The sequence below is a fragment of the Podarcis cretensis genome, assembly GCF_951804945.1.
Source record: "Podarcis cretensis genome assembly, chromosome: 2".
In the NCBI taxonomy this organism is placed as follows: Eukaryota; Metazoa; Chordata; class Lepidosauria; order Squamata; family Lacertidae; genus Podarcis; species Podarcis cretensis.
The window spans coordinates 22678987-22693421 of record NC_137171.1 but is presented as its reverse complement, the minus strand read 5'-3'; the positions used below and the strand labels follow the sequence as shown (position 1 = coordinate 22693421).

The 14435-nt window shown below is 43.5% G+C and overlaps 1 protein-coding gene across 1 annotated transcript; it reads left to right on the top strand.

Annotated features, from left to right (window-relative positions):
* Window positions 1-3893: 3893 nt before the first annotated feature.
* Window positions 3894-10715, top strand: DDX5 (DEAD-box helicase 5). The gene is made up of 13 exons (XM_079965467.1): window positions 3894-4055; window positions 5268-5433; window positions 5577-5673; window positions 5768-5901; window positions 5988-6053; window positions 6701-6842; window positions 6967-7127; window positions 7237-7409; window positions 7548-7658; window positions 8089-8150; window positions 8257-8316; window positions 9506-9730; window positions 10049-10715. The coding sequence occupies exons 1-13, from the start codon at window positions 4024-4026 to the stop codon at window positions 10420-10422; spliced, it is 1803 nt and encodes a 600-aa protein (XP_079821593.1). The 5' UTR covers window positions 3894-4023; the 3' UTR covers window positions 10423-10715.
* Window positions 10716-14435: the final 3720 nt, after the last annotated feature.

Below are 14435 nucleotides of genomic sequence, written 5' to 3'. Positions count from 1 at the left end.
GATTATCAAGGACATTGTGCCAGCCTTGAGAGCGCCTGCTACTGCTGCCAACTAGCCACGGACCACATGCTTATAGGTTGGAAGGCAAGGGAAGGTGGGCAGGAGAATTAAGGCTTGCGTGGCACATTGGGCACATGTGACTTAATGGAGAGCCAAGACGAGCCTAGCAAGGTCAAAACTGCAGGAGTCTTGGAAGGCGATTCCTCTGAGAAAGAGAACAGTTTTCAGCATTTCATCAGCGGGATCTGAGTTTGCTTGATATTCGTTTGATTTTAGAGTGTATGCAAAATTGGAATTCTGCTATATCCCATCCCAGGCCTTTGTTTTTAATGTTCCATTGGAGTCTATAAAACTAACCTTAACAATTTCTATTCTCTAGCTGTCGTACCATTCATGTTTCATATTGTCCAGAAACATAACACTTGATTTTAGATTTATAACCTTTGTATACTATTGAGTTTTGATAATAATGGTTTTGGATTTAGCATCCATGTTGTAGTTGAGTTCAGTCACAACAGAGATAAAGCTAAAGACTGAAAACACTTGATTAAAATGAGTCTAATGTCTCAAAACATTGTTGTATTTCCTTTAGTCCAGGAAATACCAGCAACACATACTTGCTGAACTACACAATTGTGTGTAGTTTTGCAATGTCCTGAAGTAATATTCACTGTCCTGGGCATTGCCCAAATACTGATCCTACATCTTGACTTATGGTAGGTTGTACTTGGAGTAGACCCATTATTATCAATGAATATGGCTAACTTGGGTCCATTCATTTCAGCATTGGCTACAACCTTGTGTAACCCAAGTATGTACTTCATGGGTATATGTGGATACAGTACAGTCACTTGAGGCCTTGGTGGTGAGAAGTGTCTCTTTCCAGTTTCAAGTAGTTCACCAGCTACAACCGTTCCTGGACAGGGATAGTCTGACCACAGTGGTCCCTGCCTTGGTAACTTTCTCTTTTGATTATTGCAATAAATTATCCTTGAAGCCAGAGAGTCAATTAGTGCTGAATGCAATTACCAGATGTTTAATAGGTATGGATAGCATGGTTCATATTTCACTGATCCTTAAAACAACTGCATTGGCTGCATATTCAATTACAAGCCCAATCTAAGGTGCTGATATTACCTTTAAAGCCATAGCTACATTGCAACTAAAAACACAAAGTGGTACATCTCCCTGTAGTAGTCTGCTGGTGCTTTAAGATCCAGGGGTGTGGTGGATTTCTCTTTATAATTTATGCTGTACTGATAGGACTAATAAAGTCCAGGCTACAAACTTTTGAAGAAATACTTATGCTTGGGGAATTTATCTGGGACCTGTTGCATACTAGAGCTAGCGCTGAGTTTTTGCTTTCATTTTCCATGTGTGGTTACTGCTTTGATGATGCAATCCCTTAGTCTGTTGTAAGCCTTTAGCTGACACTTAAACTAGTGTACACATGTACACACACACAGTGTCTATGATAATTTGAAATTCCCAAGGTAGGTATAGTGTGGGGGTACAGGGGTGTGTGGGTGCCCAATCACCAGTATAGTATTAGCACTGCTGATTTTATAAACCTGACCTGATTCTGCACTTAAATGGTGTTGTTTGTAGCTGCTGTTGGGAGTCCCACTGGTATCTTTATCCAGAGGCATGAAGGTCTTCTGGGAAATCTGATAATTGCTGTACTGTTACTCTGCTTTTTGGCTTTGTTTGTTGCTTTGTTTGTTGTATGGGTATTCTTTGCTTGGCTCTGTGCGCTTTCAATGTCTATTCCAATCATCATTTTTCCTTTATAATACTAATAGTCATGGCACTCCAGTCATGTTCTGCACCCTTACTCAAACTGAATTGATTCCTGGATAATACCAAAATAGGTTTTGGATGAGTAAATAAAAATAATAAAATGTGGGGGGAGGAGTTAAGTTATTCTTGTTTTTATTATTTCTTTTGTCTTTTTTATCTTGTATATGTTGTGAACCACTCTGAGATCTATAGATAAAGGGAAGTGTACAAATATTATTATTATTATTATTATTAATAATAATAATTTTGTGCTGCCATCTTGTTTCCGAAGGGTAGTCTTTAGATAGGTTCTCACCAAACGTTTAAAGCACATCCGATACACATCATTCCTCAAAAAAACCCTGAGACCATAGCTATAATTCCCAGCACCTTTAAAAAACCCCAACAGTTATCAGGATTTTTTGGGGAAGTCATGTGTTTTTAAAGTGTGTTAGATGTGCTTTAAATATAGGGTGTGGATCAGCCACAAGTTTCCTGTGAGTTGTGTGAGAGCAGAATGCTATGGTCTTATGCCATGTGTCTTATTTATTTTTAAATACCTGTTTTGGCTCACCCTCCATCAGATGACCCCAGGGCAGTTAAAAACACAAATGTATGCACTCTCTTTCCTTTCTACAGCTCATATGCACATGTGGTAGTGACCTCTGCAATGACTCTTTTCAGTGCTGCAAGTTGGCCTGTTACATTCCAGTATCGTGATGGATGCTGTCATCATCCAGAGGGGTGTGCCCTTCCCCTTACCTATCCTGTATTAAGTCCTCTGTGCTGCTGCTTTTGTACCACTGATGCCATCCACATAACCTGTTGTTTCATGTTCTGAACTACATTCAAGACAAAATAGTCATTATTGCTACGTGTTTTGGCAAGCGAAAAGGGAAGAGAGTGGGGTGCTTGGGAATGGGGAAATGAGCCTGTTGCCTTGGGGCAACACTATTCCCGCAGAAAGATCACTCTGCAGTTGAAATTTAGAAGCAACTTTGCTGAAGAGGAGCACGATGCACAAAATTAATAGGATTGGGTTCTCATCAGGTCAGGGACGCGAGACTTTTTTATTACTGCTGTTAAGTGCAGTGCAGTCAGGGGTTCTTGCCCTGACAATAGGATTGGACTTTCCAAAGCGGGTATCGTGGTGAGTAGGCCTTTTGTTAGTGGGCAGAACCTGAGTTTGCTAGAAGGCTGATCGCCGAAGAACTGATGCTTTTGAATTATGGTGCTGGAGGAGATTCTTGAGAGTCCCATGGACTGCAAGAAGATCAGACCTATCCATTCTAAAGGAAATCAGCCCTGAGTGCTCACTAGAAGGGCAGATCCTGAAGCTGAGGCTCCAATACTTTGGCCACCTCATGAGAAGAGAAGACTCCCTGGAAAAGACCCTGATGTTGGGAAAGATGGAGGGCACAAGAAGAAGGGGACGGCAGAGGACGAGATGGCTGGACAGTGTTCTCAAACCTACGAACATGAGTTTGACCAAGCTGCGGGAGGCAGTGGAGGACAGGAGTGCCTGGCGTGCTCTGGTCCATGGGGTCACGAAGAGTCGGACATAACTAAACAACAAATAGATTGTGGGGGCAGCTGCCCCTCCCTTGGCTACGCCCATAGCGGATGCTGTACTTTTCCTGGAAACCTATGCGCTATGAAGGGCTTCCTTCATTACCATCGCTTTGAAAGACTCCCTAAGCCGGGAAGGGTTCACCATTACCGTTAATCGCACGGTATTTCTCTTCCCGGGGGCGCAGGCAGCTCGCTCCCTAAGGTGTGCGGGGGCGACCCTCCTTTCGGTTTTAAATGGGGGGAGTAGCGTAAAGTGGGAGCGGGGAGGAAAGCCCTACAGGTCGCTTCAGGCCGAGACTCTTCCTGGGCCGGCGGCTACCCGGACAAGGAGAGCCGCTTCCGTTTGGCCTAGTTTACAACCACCCGGCACGCCGGCCGGCCGGCTGGCTTCGAGGACGAGAACGTGCGCATGCGCGCCCCCTTCCCTGCCCCGCCTTTCGAGGAACAGCAGAGGAGAATCTTGCGGGGGCGGGGGAAGAGGGCGCGAACGAGCTCGTCGCTGACGTCACGAGCCGGCTTCCCGGCATTCGCGGCGGCGCCGGGTATATAACCGGCATCCGCCCAGCCGGACCCTCCCCATTCAGTCGCCCTCGTCATCGGCGTATCGCTTGTGGACCGTCCGTGCCGTTCATCCTCGACGTCTTGATCGCCGTCGTCGCCGTCGCCGTCAGCATGCCTGGGTATTCCAGTGAGAGGGACCGCGGGTGAGCCTGAGGGGCTCGGTTCACTTAACACGCGGCCGGCTCCCCGAGGCTCCCGTCTTAAAATACCGTCTGGGGCTGGGATGGCGGGGGTCGTTAAAATGGCGGCGGCGAGAAGCAGCCGTTTCCCGGCGACCGCTCGAGGCGCACGGAATGGGGGGAGGGGGCGGAGGAGGAGGATGAGCGACCGCCTCAGGGACGTCGTCGCTGGCCGAGGCCCGATAGTTAGGATGGGCGGGGGGGGGGGGGGAGAGAAGCGGGAGGTTAATTTGACGGTGGTGTTCCGCTGAGGGGGGGGGAGAAAAAAGGCGATTTAGGCGGGGGGCGGGGAAGAGAAGCGCAGCGGGCAGGAGGCAGAAAAGGACGTGCGGACTGGGATTTATCTTCTCGCCGACACCGGTTTCCCCTCCCCCACCTTTTTTTTTGTCTCTGGACTCGGGCGGATGTCAATGGCTGGCCCCGCCATGCGGCGACCGAGGGGGAAATCAAAATGCCGGCGGCTGCCTTTGTTCCTCCTCCTCCGCCTGCTTCTCTCTATCCCCGCCCCGGCGTCAAAATGGACGCGCCGACTAGAAAATGTGGCGTAGACGGAAAAGACAAAAGCGGGAGGGAGGGCGAGAGAGAGATGGAGGGAGGGGGGAGACGCCTCTCGGCCTCCTTTGTGTGCGGCTTGGCGCGTTTGGGCGGGCGGCCTCCCCCGGCGCCACCCCTCTCCCCTGCCACGCGCCCCGGACAAAAAAGCCCAGTCTAGAAATGGGATTAATTTAGGGTAACGAAGGCTAGGCGGGGGGTAGGCTAAGCGGGATTTAGAAGCCCTTTTGGGTGCGCGCAGGCGCCTTAAGCCCCTTGCTTCGAATTTCTCCCCCGACTCTGAATGAAGCGTTAAGATACGTGTCTAAAAAGAGAAGTAGCCTAATCCCGCCGCTTGAAAAAGCTAGCTTCTTACCGGAACCGTGTAGGTTTCATAACCATCCCCGCCCACTTAGGAGCCTGACGCAAAGAGGGAGTGCCTGGCAATTACCGACGGCGACGTTTGTTTTTGTAGCGTTAACCCAACTTCAGTTCTCTTTTCTAGTATCTTACCAGTTCTGAACCTTACTGTGTTTTTAACTTTTGGGTTGGAAGCTATGGGGTACATAGATGCCAGCGATCGTTTTTTAATATGTCCCTTTACCATGGCTACTTACGACACTGAATTAAATTTTGCCTTGGCAGGTTTGGTGGCCCTCGTTTTGGAGGAAGTCGAGGGGGATCTTTAGGTGGGAAGAAGTTTGGGAACCCTGGAGAAAAGCTTACAAAGAAAAAATGGAATCTAGATGAGCTTCCTAAATTTGAGAAGAACTTCTACCAGGAACATCCTGACGTTGCCAGACGTCCTATGGTATGAAAACTACTAACTTTGTAGACAATGTTGCTTGAATTGTGCTTGAAGCGTGCTTAAATCACTGTTTTTGCTTGAAGCGTGCTTAAATCACTGTTTTAGTGAATATTGTGCCTGATGAGTCGTGGTTTTTTTATTTGCAGCAAGAGATTGAACAATACAGAGCAGGAAAAGAGATCACAGTTAAAGGCCACAATTGTCCAAAACCAGTTATGAATTTCTATGAAGCTAACTTTCCAGGTAAGTAGTAAATTTATTGGTAGTAAATACATATTTGTATATACCTCTTTAATAAAGTTGTTGGACTTAACTAGCATACTTCCTTGCATTTTAGCAAACGTTATGGAAGTTATTCAGAGACAGAACTTTACGGAACCAACTGCTATTCAGGCACAAGGTTGGCCTGTTGCCTTGAGTGGACTGGATATGGTTGGCGTAGCACAAACTGGATCGGGGAAAACACTGTCTGTAAGTACTTCTGTTTAGCTGTTCAGATGACTTAAATGAATGATATTTTTTTCCTTGAACTAAGATCCTTCCTTTTTCCCCAACAGTATTTGTTGCCTGCCATAGTACACATAAACCATCAGCCATTCCTAGAACGAGGAGATGGGCCCATTGTAAGTATTGAGCAACATGAAATTTGTTGTGTGGCAGGGGTAACGAAAACTTAACCTTGGATGTCATGGCTGTAGAAACTTGTATTTGTGATAGGATCAAGCTGAAAGTTTGGTTTTTTGATCTTTGGGCTCATGGGGGGTGCAGCTTGGAGGACTAAAACGGGCAGGGATCTCCTGTTAAAGTTCTGCGAAGAAATAATGGGAGCGTGTCTATTTCATTACCTTTTTAAGCTGCTGAGTCTTCTCAGCAGCTTCCATTTTTTCCTAGAGTGCCACAGAACAGTACTTCCACTGCAGTATTGATGAGTTTTGCTTTGCTCCCTATGACCTTCCAGTGGCCAAATTCCCTGTTACAGTAGTATAAACACAGTTCATTACATCTTCTATAGCAGTTGTTGAAGCTATATGATTTATTTGTCCATAACAAACTTGCAGACAGATGGAAAAACGCTAACCAAAAGGCATAAAGTCGTAATGAGCTTTACTGCCATAAGTGAATCTGCACCAGTGTATTTACTTTACTTTGAAGAATGAAGTAAAAAAGTAAAGAATGAAGTAAAAAATAGAATGCCCTATCATTTTCAGTGCAATCTGTACCAGTAATTACCCAGAGTACAGTATGACTATATTTGTACTTCTGTTCACAGTGTTTGGTGCTGGCACCAACTCGAGAGCTGGCTCAGCAGGTGCAGCAAGTGGCTGCAGAATATGGCAGAGCCTGCCGTTTGAAGTCTACTTGTATTTATGGAGGTGCTCCTAAGGGACCACAAATACGTGACCTGGAAAGAGGTATGAAAATGACAGCTGAGCAAAGTTCTAGTATGTTAAGCCTCACCATGATAGCTTATAAGCTACAAAGAGTGTAAAATCATTTTGAGAAATGACTACTAAGTAACTTAAATTTTGCTTTCAGGTGTGGAGATTTGCATTGCAACACCTGGTAGGCTCATAGACTTCTTGGAAGCTGGAAAAACCAATCTCCGGCGATGCACTTACCTCGTTCTTGATGAAGCTGACAGAATGCTTGATATGGGATTTGAGCCTCAGATTCGAAAAATTGTAGAACAGATTAGAGTAAGTTCACACTATTATTGGACACAGTCGGGAAGTTGTGCCCAGGAACTTGCTAGTTCTAGGAGCTGGGCAACTGACAGAATGTTAAAAAATATCCATTTACTTCCAGCCTGACAGGCAGACTCTGATGTGGAGTGCAACATGGCCCAAAGAAGTTAGGCAGCTTGCAGAAGATTTCTTAAAAGAACATGTACACATCAACATTGGCGCATTGGAACTAAGTGCAAACCACAATATTCTGCAGATAGTGGATGTATGTCATGATGTAGAGAAAGATGATAAGTAAGTAAAATTGGAAATGCTTTCGGTTGAAAGAATAGTTGAAGCATTCTGCAGATCTTTAAATGTCTTATACTCTGAAGTAATTTGCATTAATCCCATACTTATGAAAGTTGTTGATACTACTGTTTCTTACAACAGGCTTATTCGGTTGATGGAAGAAATAATGAGCGAGAAAGAAAACAAAACTATTGTCTTTGTGGAGACCAAAAGAAGATGTGATGATCTTACTAGAAAAATGAGGAGAGATGGGTAAATATTTCCAGTGAACCAAATTAGCATAGGCACTTGAAGGAATAATTCAGCTAATTAAATATGAAAAAAATTGTATACCTGAAATGTGGGGAGGGGTAGCCTATTCCGTGGTACCCATGCTGGTGCTGCAGAACCCAAAGCAGTTATGTCTCCCTACCGTAATTCCAGAACTGTCGGGTCAAGATTAATATAATTCTATATTTCAAGAGCAATGTTTTCCAATAGATTTTTATGAAGTGTGAATTTTGTAGCAGGATAAGGACTATAGAAGTGTCTTCCTGATAAGTGGTAGAACTTGCTGGGGTAGGGGTGCCATGTACGTTTACTGGCTGTGCAAGGACAAAATAAAAGGTCACTGCTAATGTATTACTGGTTAATTTAGTGACTTTGATAAAAGATACTTATGTGACGGTAAATATTACTGCAGGTGGCCAGCAATGGGTATCCATGGTGACAAAAGTCAACAGGAGCGCGACTGGGTTCTAAATGGTGAGTAATTCAGAACGGCTTCTAAATTATGAATTCAGAGGGTTATTCTGCTAGAATACCAAATGTTTTTTTTAAAAATGAATTAATACGGTTTTCTTTGTTTCAGAATTCAAACACGGAAAGGCTCCTATCCTGATTGCTACAGATGTGGCCTCCAGAGGTCTAGGTTAGTACAACTATTTTGGGTGACAGACAACTTTAAAGAAAGTTCGTTGCTTTCTTTAACCTCTGCATTTTTCTAAGTTTTTTCACATAAAGGTGCAGTCTTTGTGGCAAGGCCTAGGCATGACAATCGGAGGACTCGAGGGGGATGGAGGACTAGTGGAAGTGATCGTCTGGACGCTTCCAGTCCAATAGAGAGGTGAAAGTTGAACATTGTGTGCCAGTAATCTTCAAAAGGCAAAGACAAAAACTACGAGCCCATAAACTGTTCTCTCAAACGGTAGCATCATTCACGGTTCACTTTTGCCCGGTTATTTCTACTGTTCCATGCTTTGCATGACTGCCATGGTGCACTGCTGTTTAGTCTGTGTGCATACTGTTTGCTGTGGTCCGTGAGTCTTTGGATTTCAGTGAGTTTGCTGAAATGTCGAAGAATAATTAAACTACAGTGATCTCTGGTTTTTTTTTTCCAACCTTTGAAATGGAGAGAGAGCAGCTTTAAAATGTACTGAGCCTTGTACAAATTGGTGAGTACTGGCACATGAAATTTGAAAGTCCACCTCTCAATTTTACAAGTTGGGGTGGGAAAAGCAGTGGCTTTTCAAACCTGGAGTTCCTCCGTCACCTATACCCTAACCGTCATGTCGAGACCTGCCAGAGAGAGACACACACTCAAGTGAACGCTGGCTTCTTGGAAGCGCTTGCCTAGACGAGACACAGTGCATGAAAACAACTTGATGACCTTTCAGGGACAGGTATGTTTTTCTTGCAGCTGCGGTTGAAAGGTCTTGGCAAGACAAGCAGTGTGGCCCTCTATTAGAGCTTCTGGTGTGTGGCAAGGCCTCATTTTTTTATACCGAGGTCCTTTGGAGCACACGGAAGAGGCTACTGTGAACTTATTTGGTCTTACTGCAAGAAGCATTCAGATGTCACTTGACTTGTTAGGGGCACTCTGGTAAGGCTTTAGATCACGGGGTGAATTGCAAAGAGGTTCAGAGGAGGGAGAGCATCCATGATCTCAGGTGTTGTGGTTTTTATTTTTATTTTTTATTTTTTTCAGGAATAGATAATTAACATTCTTTACAGCAGTTACCATCTTAAAATCTATTACTGTCTAACTTGCTTTTTCATCTGGCTGTTGTGGTGTGCAAAATTTTGTACATTGCTTTTTGCCGCACTGCAACACTTTACAGATGTGGAAGATGTGAAATTTGTCATCAATTATGACTACCCTAACTCCTCTGAGGACTATATCCACCGAATTGGACGAACTGCCCGCAGTACCAAAACAGGCACAGCATACACATTCTTTACACCTAACAATATAAAGCAAGTAAGCGACCTCATCTCTGTACTTCGTGAAGCAAATCAGGCAATCAATCCAAAATTGCTCCAGTTGGTTGAAGACAGAGGTTCAGGTAAATCTTGTCTTAGTATGATACTTCTAGCATTTGATTCTTCCATTGCATGTGTTATTTAATGGACATCAGAATTCCTTTTTGCCCTAAAATGGATCTTCCTGTAATATCACAGTAGAAAATAACTCTTTAACAGTAGCTTTCAGTGCTTAAATATGTAACCAGTAATGACATGTTCAGTTCTAGTCCTTATTCCTTTGTGGTTGTATTGTTTTTAAGCTTTTTCAAAATACAACTTTTGCCTTGCTCTCGATAGGAGTTGGAGGTCCCAAACTGCAACAAGGGGTTTTCTTAACTTGCCTTCTAATTTTTATGCAGGTCGTTCCAGAGGTGACCGACGTGACAGATACTCTGCGGGCAAAAGAGGTGGATTTGGTTTTAGAGAGAGGGAAAACTTTGAAAGAACCTATGGTGCAGTGGGCAAGAGAGACTTCGGTGCAAAAGCTCAGAATGGTGGCTATGGTGCTCAAGGTTTTGGTAACGGAACTGCCTTTGGAAACAACTTTGGAGGAGCTGGCATGCAGGGTGGATTTAGGGCTGGCACACCAGCTTATCAGAATGGTTATGATCAGCAGTATGGGAATAACATGGCAAACATGCACGGTGCAATGAACCAGCAGCAGTATGCGTACCCTGCAACTGGCACCACGCCAATGATAGGTTATCCAATGCCAGCAAACTATACCCAATAACTTAGAAGTATATTTAAGTGTCTTGTTTTTCATAATTGCTCTTTATATTGTGTGTTGAGACAGGATAGTTATTTAAAATCTTATGGAACATGCAGACATGTCTGCAGTGCAGCTGTTAACTATGGTGCACTTTCCGCTATTTAAGTTGAATATTCTCTACATTCCTGAACAATTTTTAGTTTTTTGTACTAGAAAATGCAGCCAGTGTTTTCACAAAGTAAATGTACAGTGATTTGAAATACAGCAACTGGGGGCAATGCATGGCCTTCCAATAAAGATATTTGAAAACACAATTGGTGTTCTATATGATTCTGAGCACAAATAAATTAAGCAAGCTGACGATCAGTGGTGAACGCTTTCTATCTAATGGGGGGAGGGGAGGGGACTCATACTTGGAAGGACAAGAAAAGCTTCATGAAGTGGCTTAACCCTGCCGTTTAACTACTTTGAGCTCTTCATTTTGCTCTAGCTGCTATCCAACTAAATGGTTGAAAATGATGGGTTGGTGTGGACTGGCAGTAGCTCCCACAATGTTAATGTTTTGATCAATCCTTCATGTCTTAACTGCCCCCCCCCATCCCACACATTTTTCTTGGTGGTTTAGGAGACAAAATATCATTTCTCAAACTTAGTGTAACACAAAGCCTTTGCAGCAACAGGGAAACCTGATGAGCTAATAAAGTAACAGTAACCAAATTTCCAGTGTCGAAGCTCCCCTGCCCAGCCTGTGGTGGAAGGCAGGATGATGAACCTTAGCTTTGTGTTGGATTTCCTTTGCTAAAAATATTTCATAACCTCAGGATTTTGACATAGTGATCTCATACATGCTTTGTCTTGCATTTCCAGTTTACTGGTTCACCCATAATAGGATTACTCGGATTCACTGTAACTTAACAATGTCTGATTTCCCTCCATCCTTGATAACAAGCTCAGCAGGTTTAATGCTGCTCCATAAGCTCCACCTAATGGAAGTAGGTTATAACCATGATTTAACAAATCTTGTATGATGGAAATTTCCACTGGCCTGCTGATGAGTCAGTGCCAAACGAGAATAATTAATGCTGGCAAAGCAGCCTTACATACTTCATCCCGTGGAGTATACTTTTAAATCTGGTTAACCGATTAGTAACGCAACAAGAGGCAGTCAACCACAACAAGATTTTTATTTTTGTTTGCTTTATACCTAAATCTCCAATGCAGGGCCCTAAGGGGTCTGGAGTTTCAGCATTAGACCCACAAGTTTGAGCCAAATGACTTCAGATACATGTAACACTTTGCTGTGCAAAGTTTACACGGATAATGTTCTGAATTGGAAATGTGTATCTGACTAATCTGTCCCAGCTACCTGTCTGATCTGGCTCCCTTGCTGTCAAACACACCTCTCAAGATGCATCAGCTGTTACCACTTAAGCATGCTGTTAATGCTGCAGTCTTCTATTTGTGCTCTTTACCTACTAATGGTCCTTGCTTTGATCAGCTTACTAGCTGTACCCCTCTAACCCAGATCTCTCCCTTGCATGCCCCCACCCCACTTCAGTCCAGCAGCAGTGTCAGTCAGCAAATCTGCACACTTATCAGTGCAGGTCATCTTGAGCTTAGAGCAGCATCCTCCTTCAGTACTTGCTTGAAGACCTGGCAGGGAGATCTCACTCATCCCTCTAGGTAAGCCCCACTTAGTTTAATGGGGCTTGCTTCCAAGTGACTGCATAGGTACAGATGCAATATTGGAGGAAGCACTAAAAGTGCTGCTCTGCTACCTAGTCAACACATTTGTCCACATCAGTAACACATGAACTGAGCTATGGTGATGAAGAAATCAGAGGAACAACTAAAAAAGACACAAAGGTACACCTTTGGTTGCAGCAAAGACCAAGCTAATTTAATTGCTACTTCAAATCTGGCTCCAAATAAGCAAATGTGCTACTTCAAATCTGGCTCCAAATAAGCAAATGTGCCTTCACCACTCGCAGACATGGTAGTGTCGATACTACTCCAGTACCATCAATACAGCAGGAACATGCGTAATGCGCCAGCACCGGAAGAGGGAAAAACTTATAGCAGTTTTTTCAAAAAATAGACCAGAGGCAATTGTACTTCAGCAGAGCTTTACTGCTACTGAAGGCAAATTAGCATGATGGTCACAAATCCAGTACACGCAGGATTGGCACAGTCCATAAAATCCAGTTGCAGCACTTAACAATAAAACTTACAAAAACAAGACAACCTTAACACGATAGCATGCAGAAACAACACTAGAACAAAGTGAGTGAAAACCCAGGCTCTTCCTGGCCTGATCAAGCAACCAGTTTAAACCAGCTGTATTCAGCTTCCCAGAAGAACAAATCCAAACAAGAACCTTCTGTCTGTTTCTTTCACATAGAAAACCACCTAGAATCCTCTTGAATTAATCAGAATAGGAAAAATCTCTACACATCAGATCATTACTTTCTGTACTAAGAAATGAAAACTGACATTCCCTCCATTTATTAGGTGCAGGAAGTATAAAACACCTATAGAAAAATATTGTATGCACACCTTCCTTCCCCAATAATAAAACCTAGCCTTTTGTTGCTACACCTGCAATTCAGCAGCAGAAAAACAGCCTTACAAGGTGCTTCTGTTACTCTAACCTTCCTGCCTCTATGTTCCTAAAGCCTTAGCAATCATGGAGATCAATGGGATCTGACACAAAACTTTCTTTTCCTGTCTTTACTAGCAATCACAGCACACCACAGTCCTCATTCTACTTTTAATTTGAAAGCTGCCATAGCTGAGTGTCTTGTCTCCATCAATGCCTACCGCATTCAATCTGGAACCAGAACTGTGGCCATGGTTTCATTTACTCTTGTCTTGGATGCTTCCCAATGGCATGCAAAATGTTTCTACTGAACCATTTTTTTACCTAAATGAGCCACCCCTTGGTTCTAATTGAGAACACATTTTAAAATACATCTGGGGTGCAAATGGGCACTGTGCAAATAAATCAATACAGAAACTCAAGATTTCATCACAACTGATTGGACAGCATTAGCAAAGAGAGGAACTCATGATCTTCCTAACTCAGGTCTTTTGTAATCCATTACTATATGAGAGATGCAGGTGGCACTGTGGGTTACACCACAGAGCCTAGGACTTGCCAATCAGAAGGCTGACAGTTCGAATCCCCGCAGCGGGGTGAGCTCCCGTTGCCTGGTCCCTGCTCCTGCTAACCTAGCAGTTCAAAAGCACATCAAAGTGCAAATAAATAAATAGGTACTGCTCCAGCGAGAAGGTAAACGGGGTTTCCGTGTGCTGCTCTGGTTAGCCAGAAGCAGCTTAGTCATGCTGGCCACATGACCTGGAAGCTGTACGCCGGCTCCCTTGGCCAATAAAGCAAGATGAGTGCCGCAACCCCAGAGTTGGGCACAACTAGACCTAATGGTCAGGGGTTCCTTTACCTTTTACTATATCTCCATAATGCAAGTTGTAGGAGACTAACTGAAAAAGTGGTTTACAACAGCCCTATAATGTATAATTGATGTCAGGTTGTGGGCAGGAGACTGCTTTTCTCACCATATTGGAAATGAGTATGAGAGAAGCTAATAACATCCCTGCAGTGTTGTCCATTGTTACTCCCACATTTCAAGTTGAGGATCCCGAGAGAGAAGCTTATGATACTGTAAACACTAGAGGTCAAATGTGGGGTTGAGATTTGTATGGCTTTCCACTCAAAATTCATCCATATAATCTCCTCCAATCAAGTTACAACAAATTCGGTCTACATTCATTTATTGATGTACTAATAGTCCGCTCTTTCATTGTATGTCAAGGCGGTATACAGTATATACATGGTCATAATAAAATCAGTACTTTTTTTACAAACAAATTGTAAACAAATTAAGACATTAGCAGGATTATTCTAAAAACTTGCAGTTTCTAAAACATATATGAAACAGATGAGGAAAAGAATAAATAGAGTTAACCGGGATATGCAGAAGTAGAAAAGGAAGGTAAATTCATGGAACCTCTGAAAG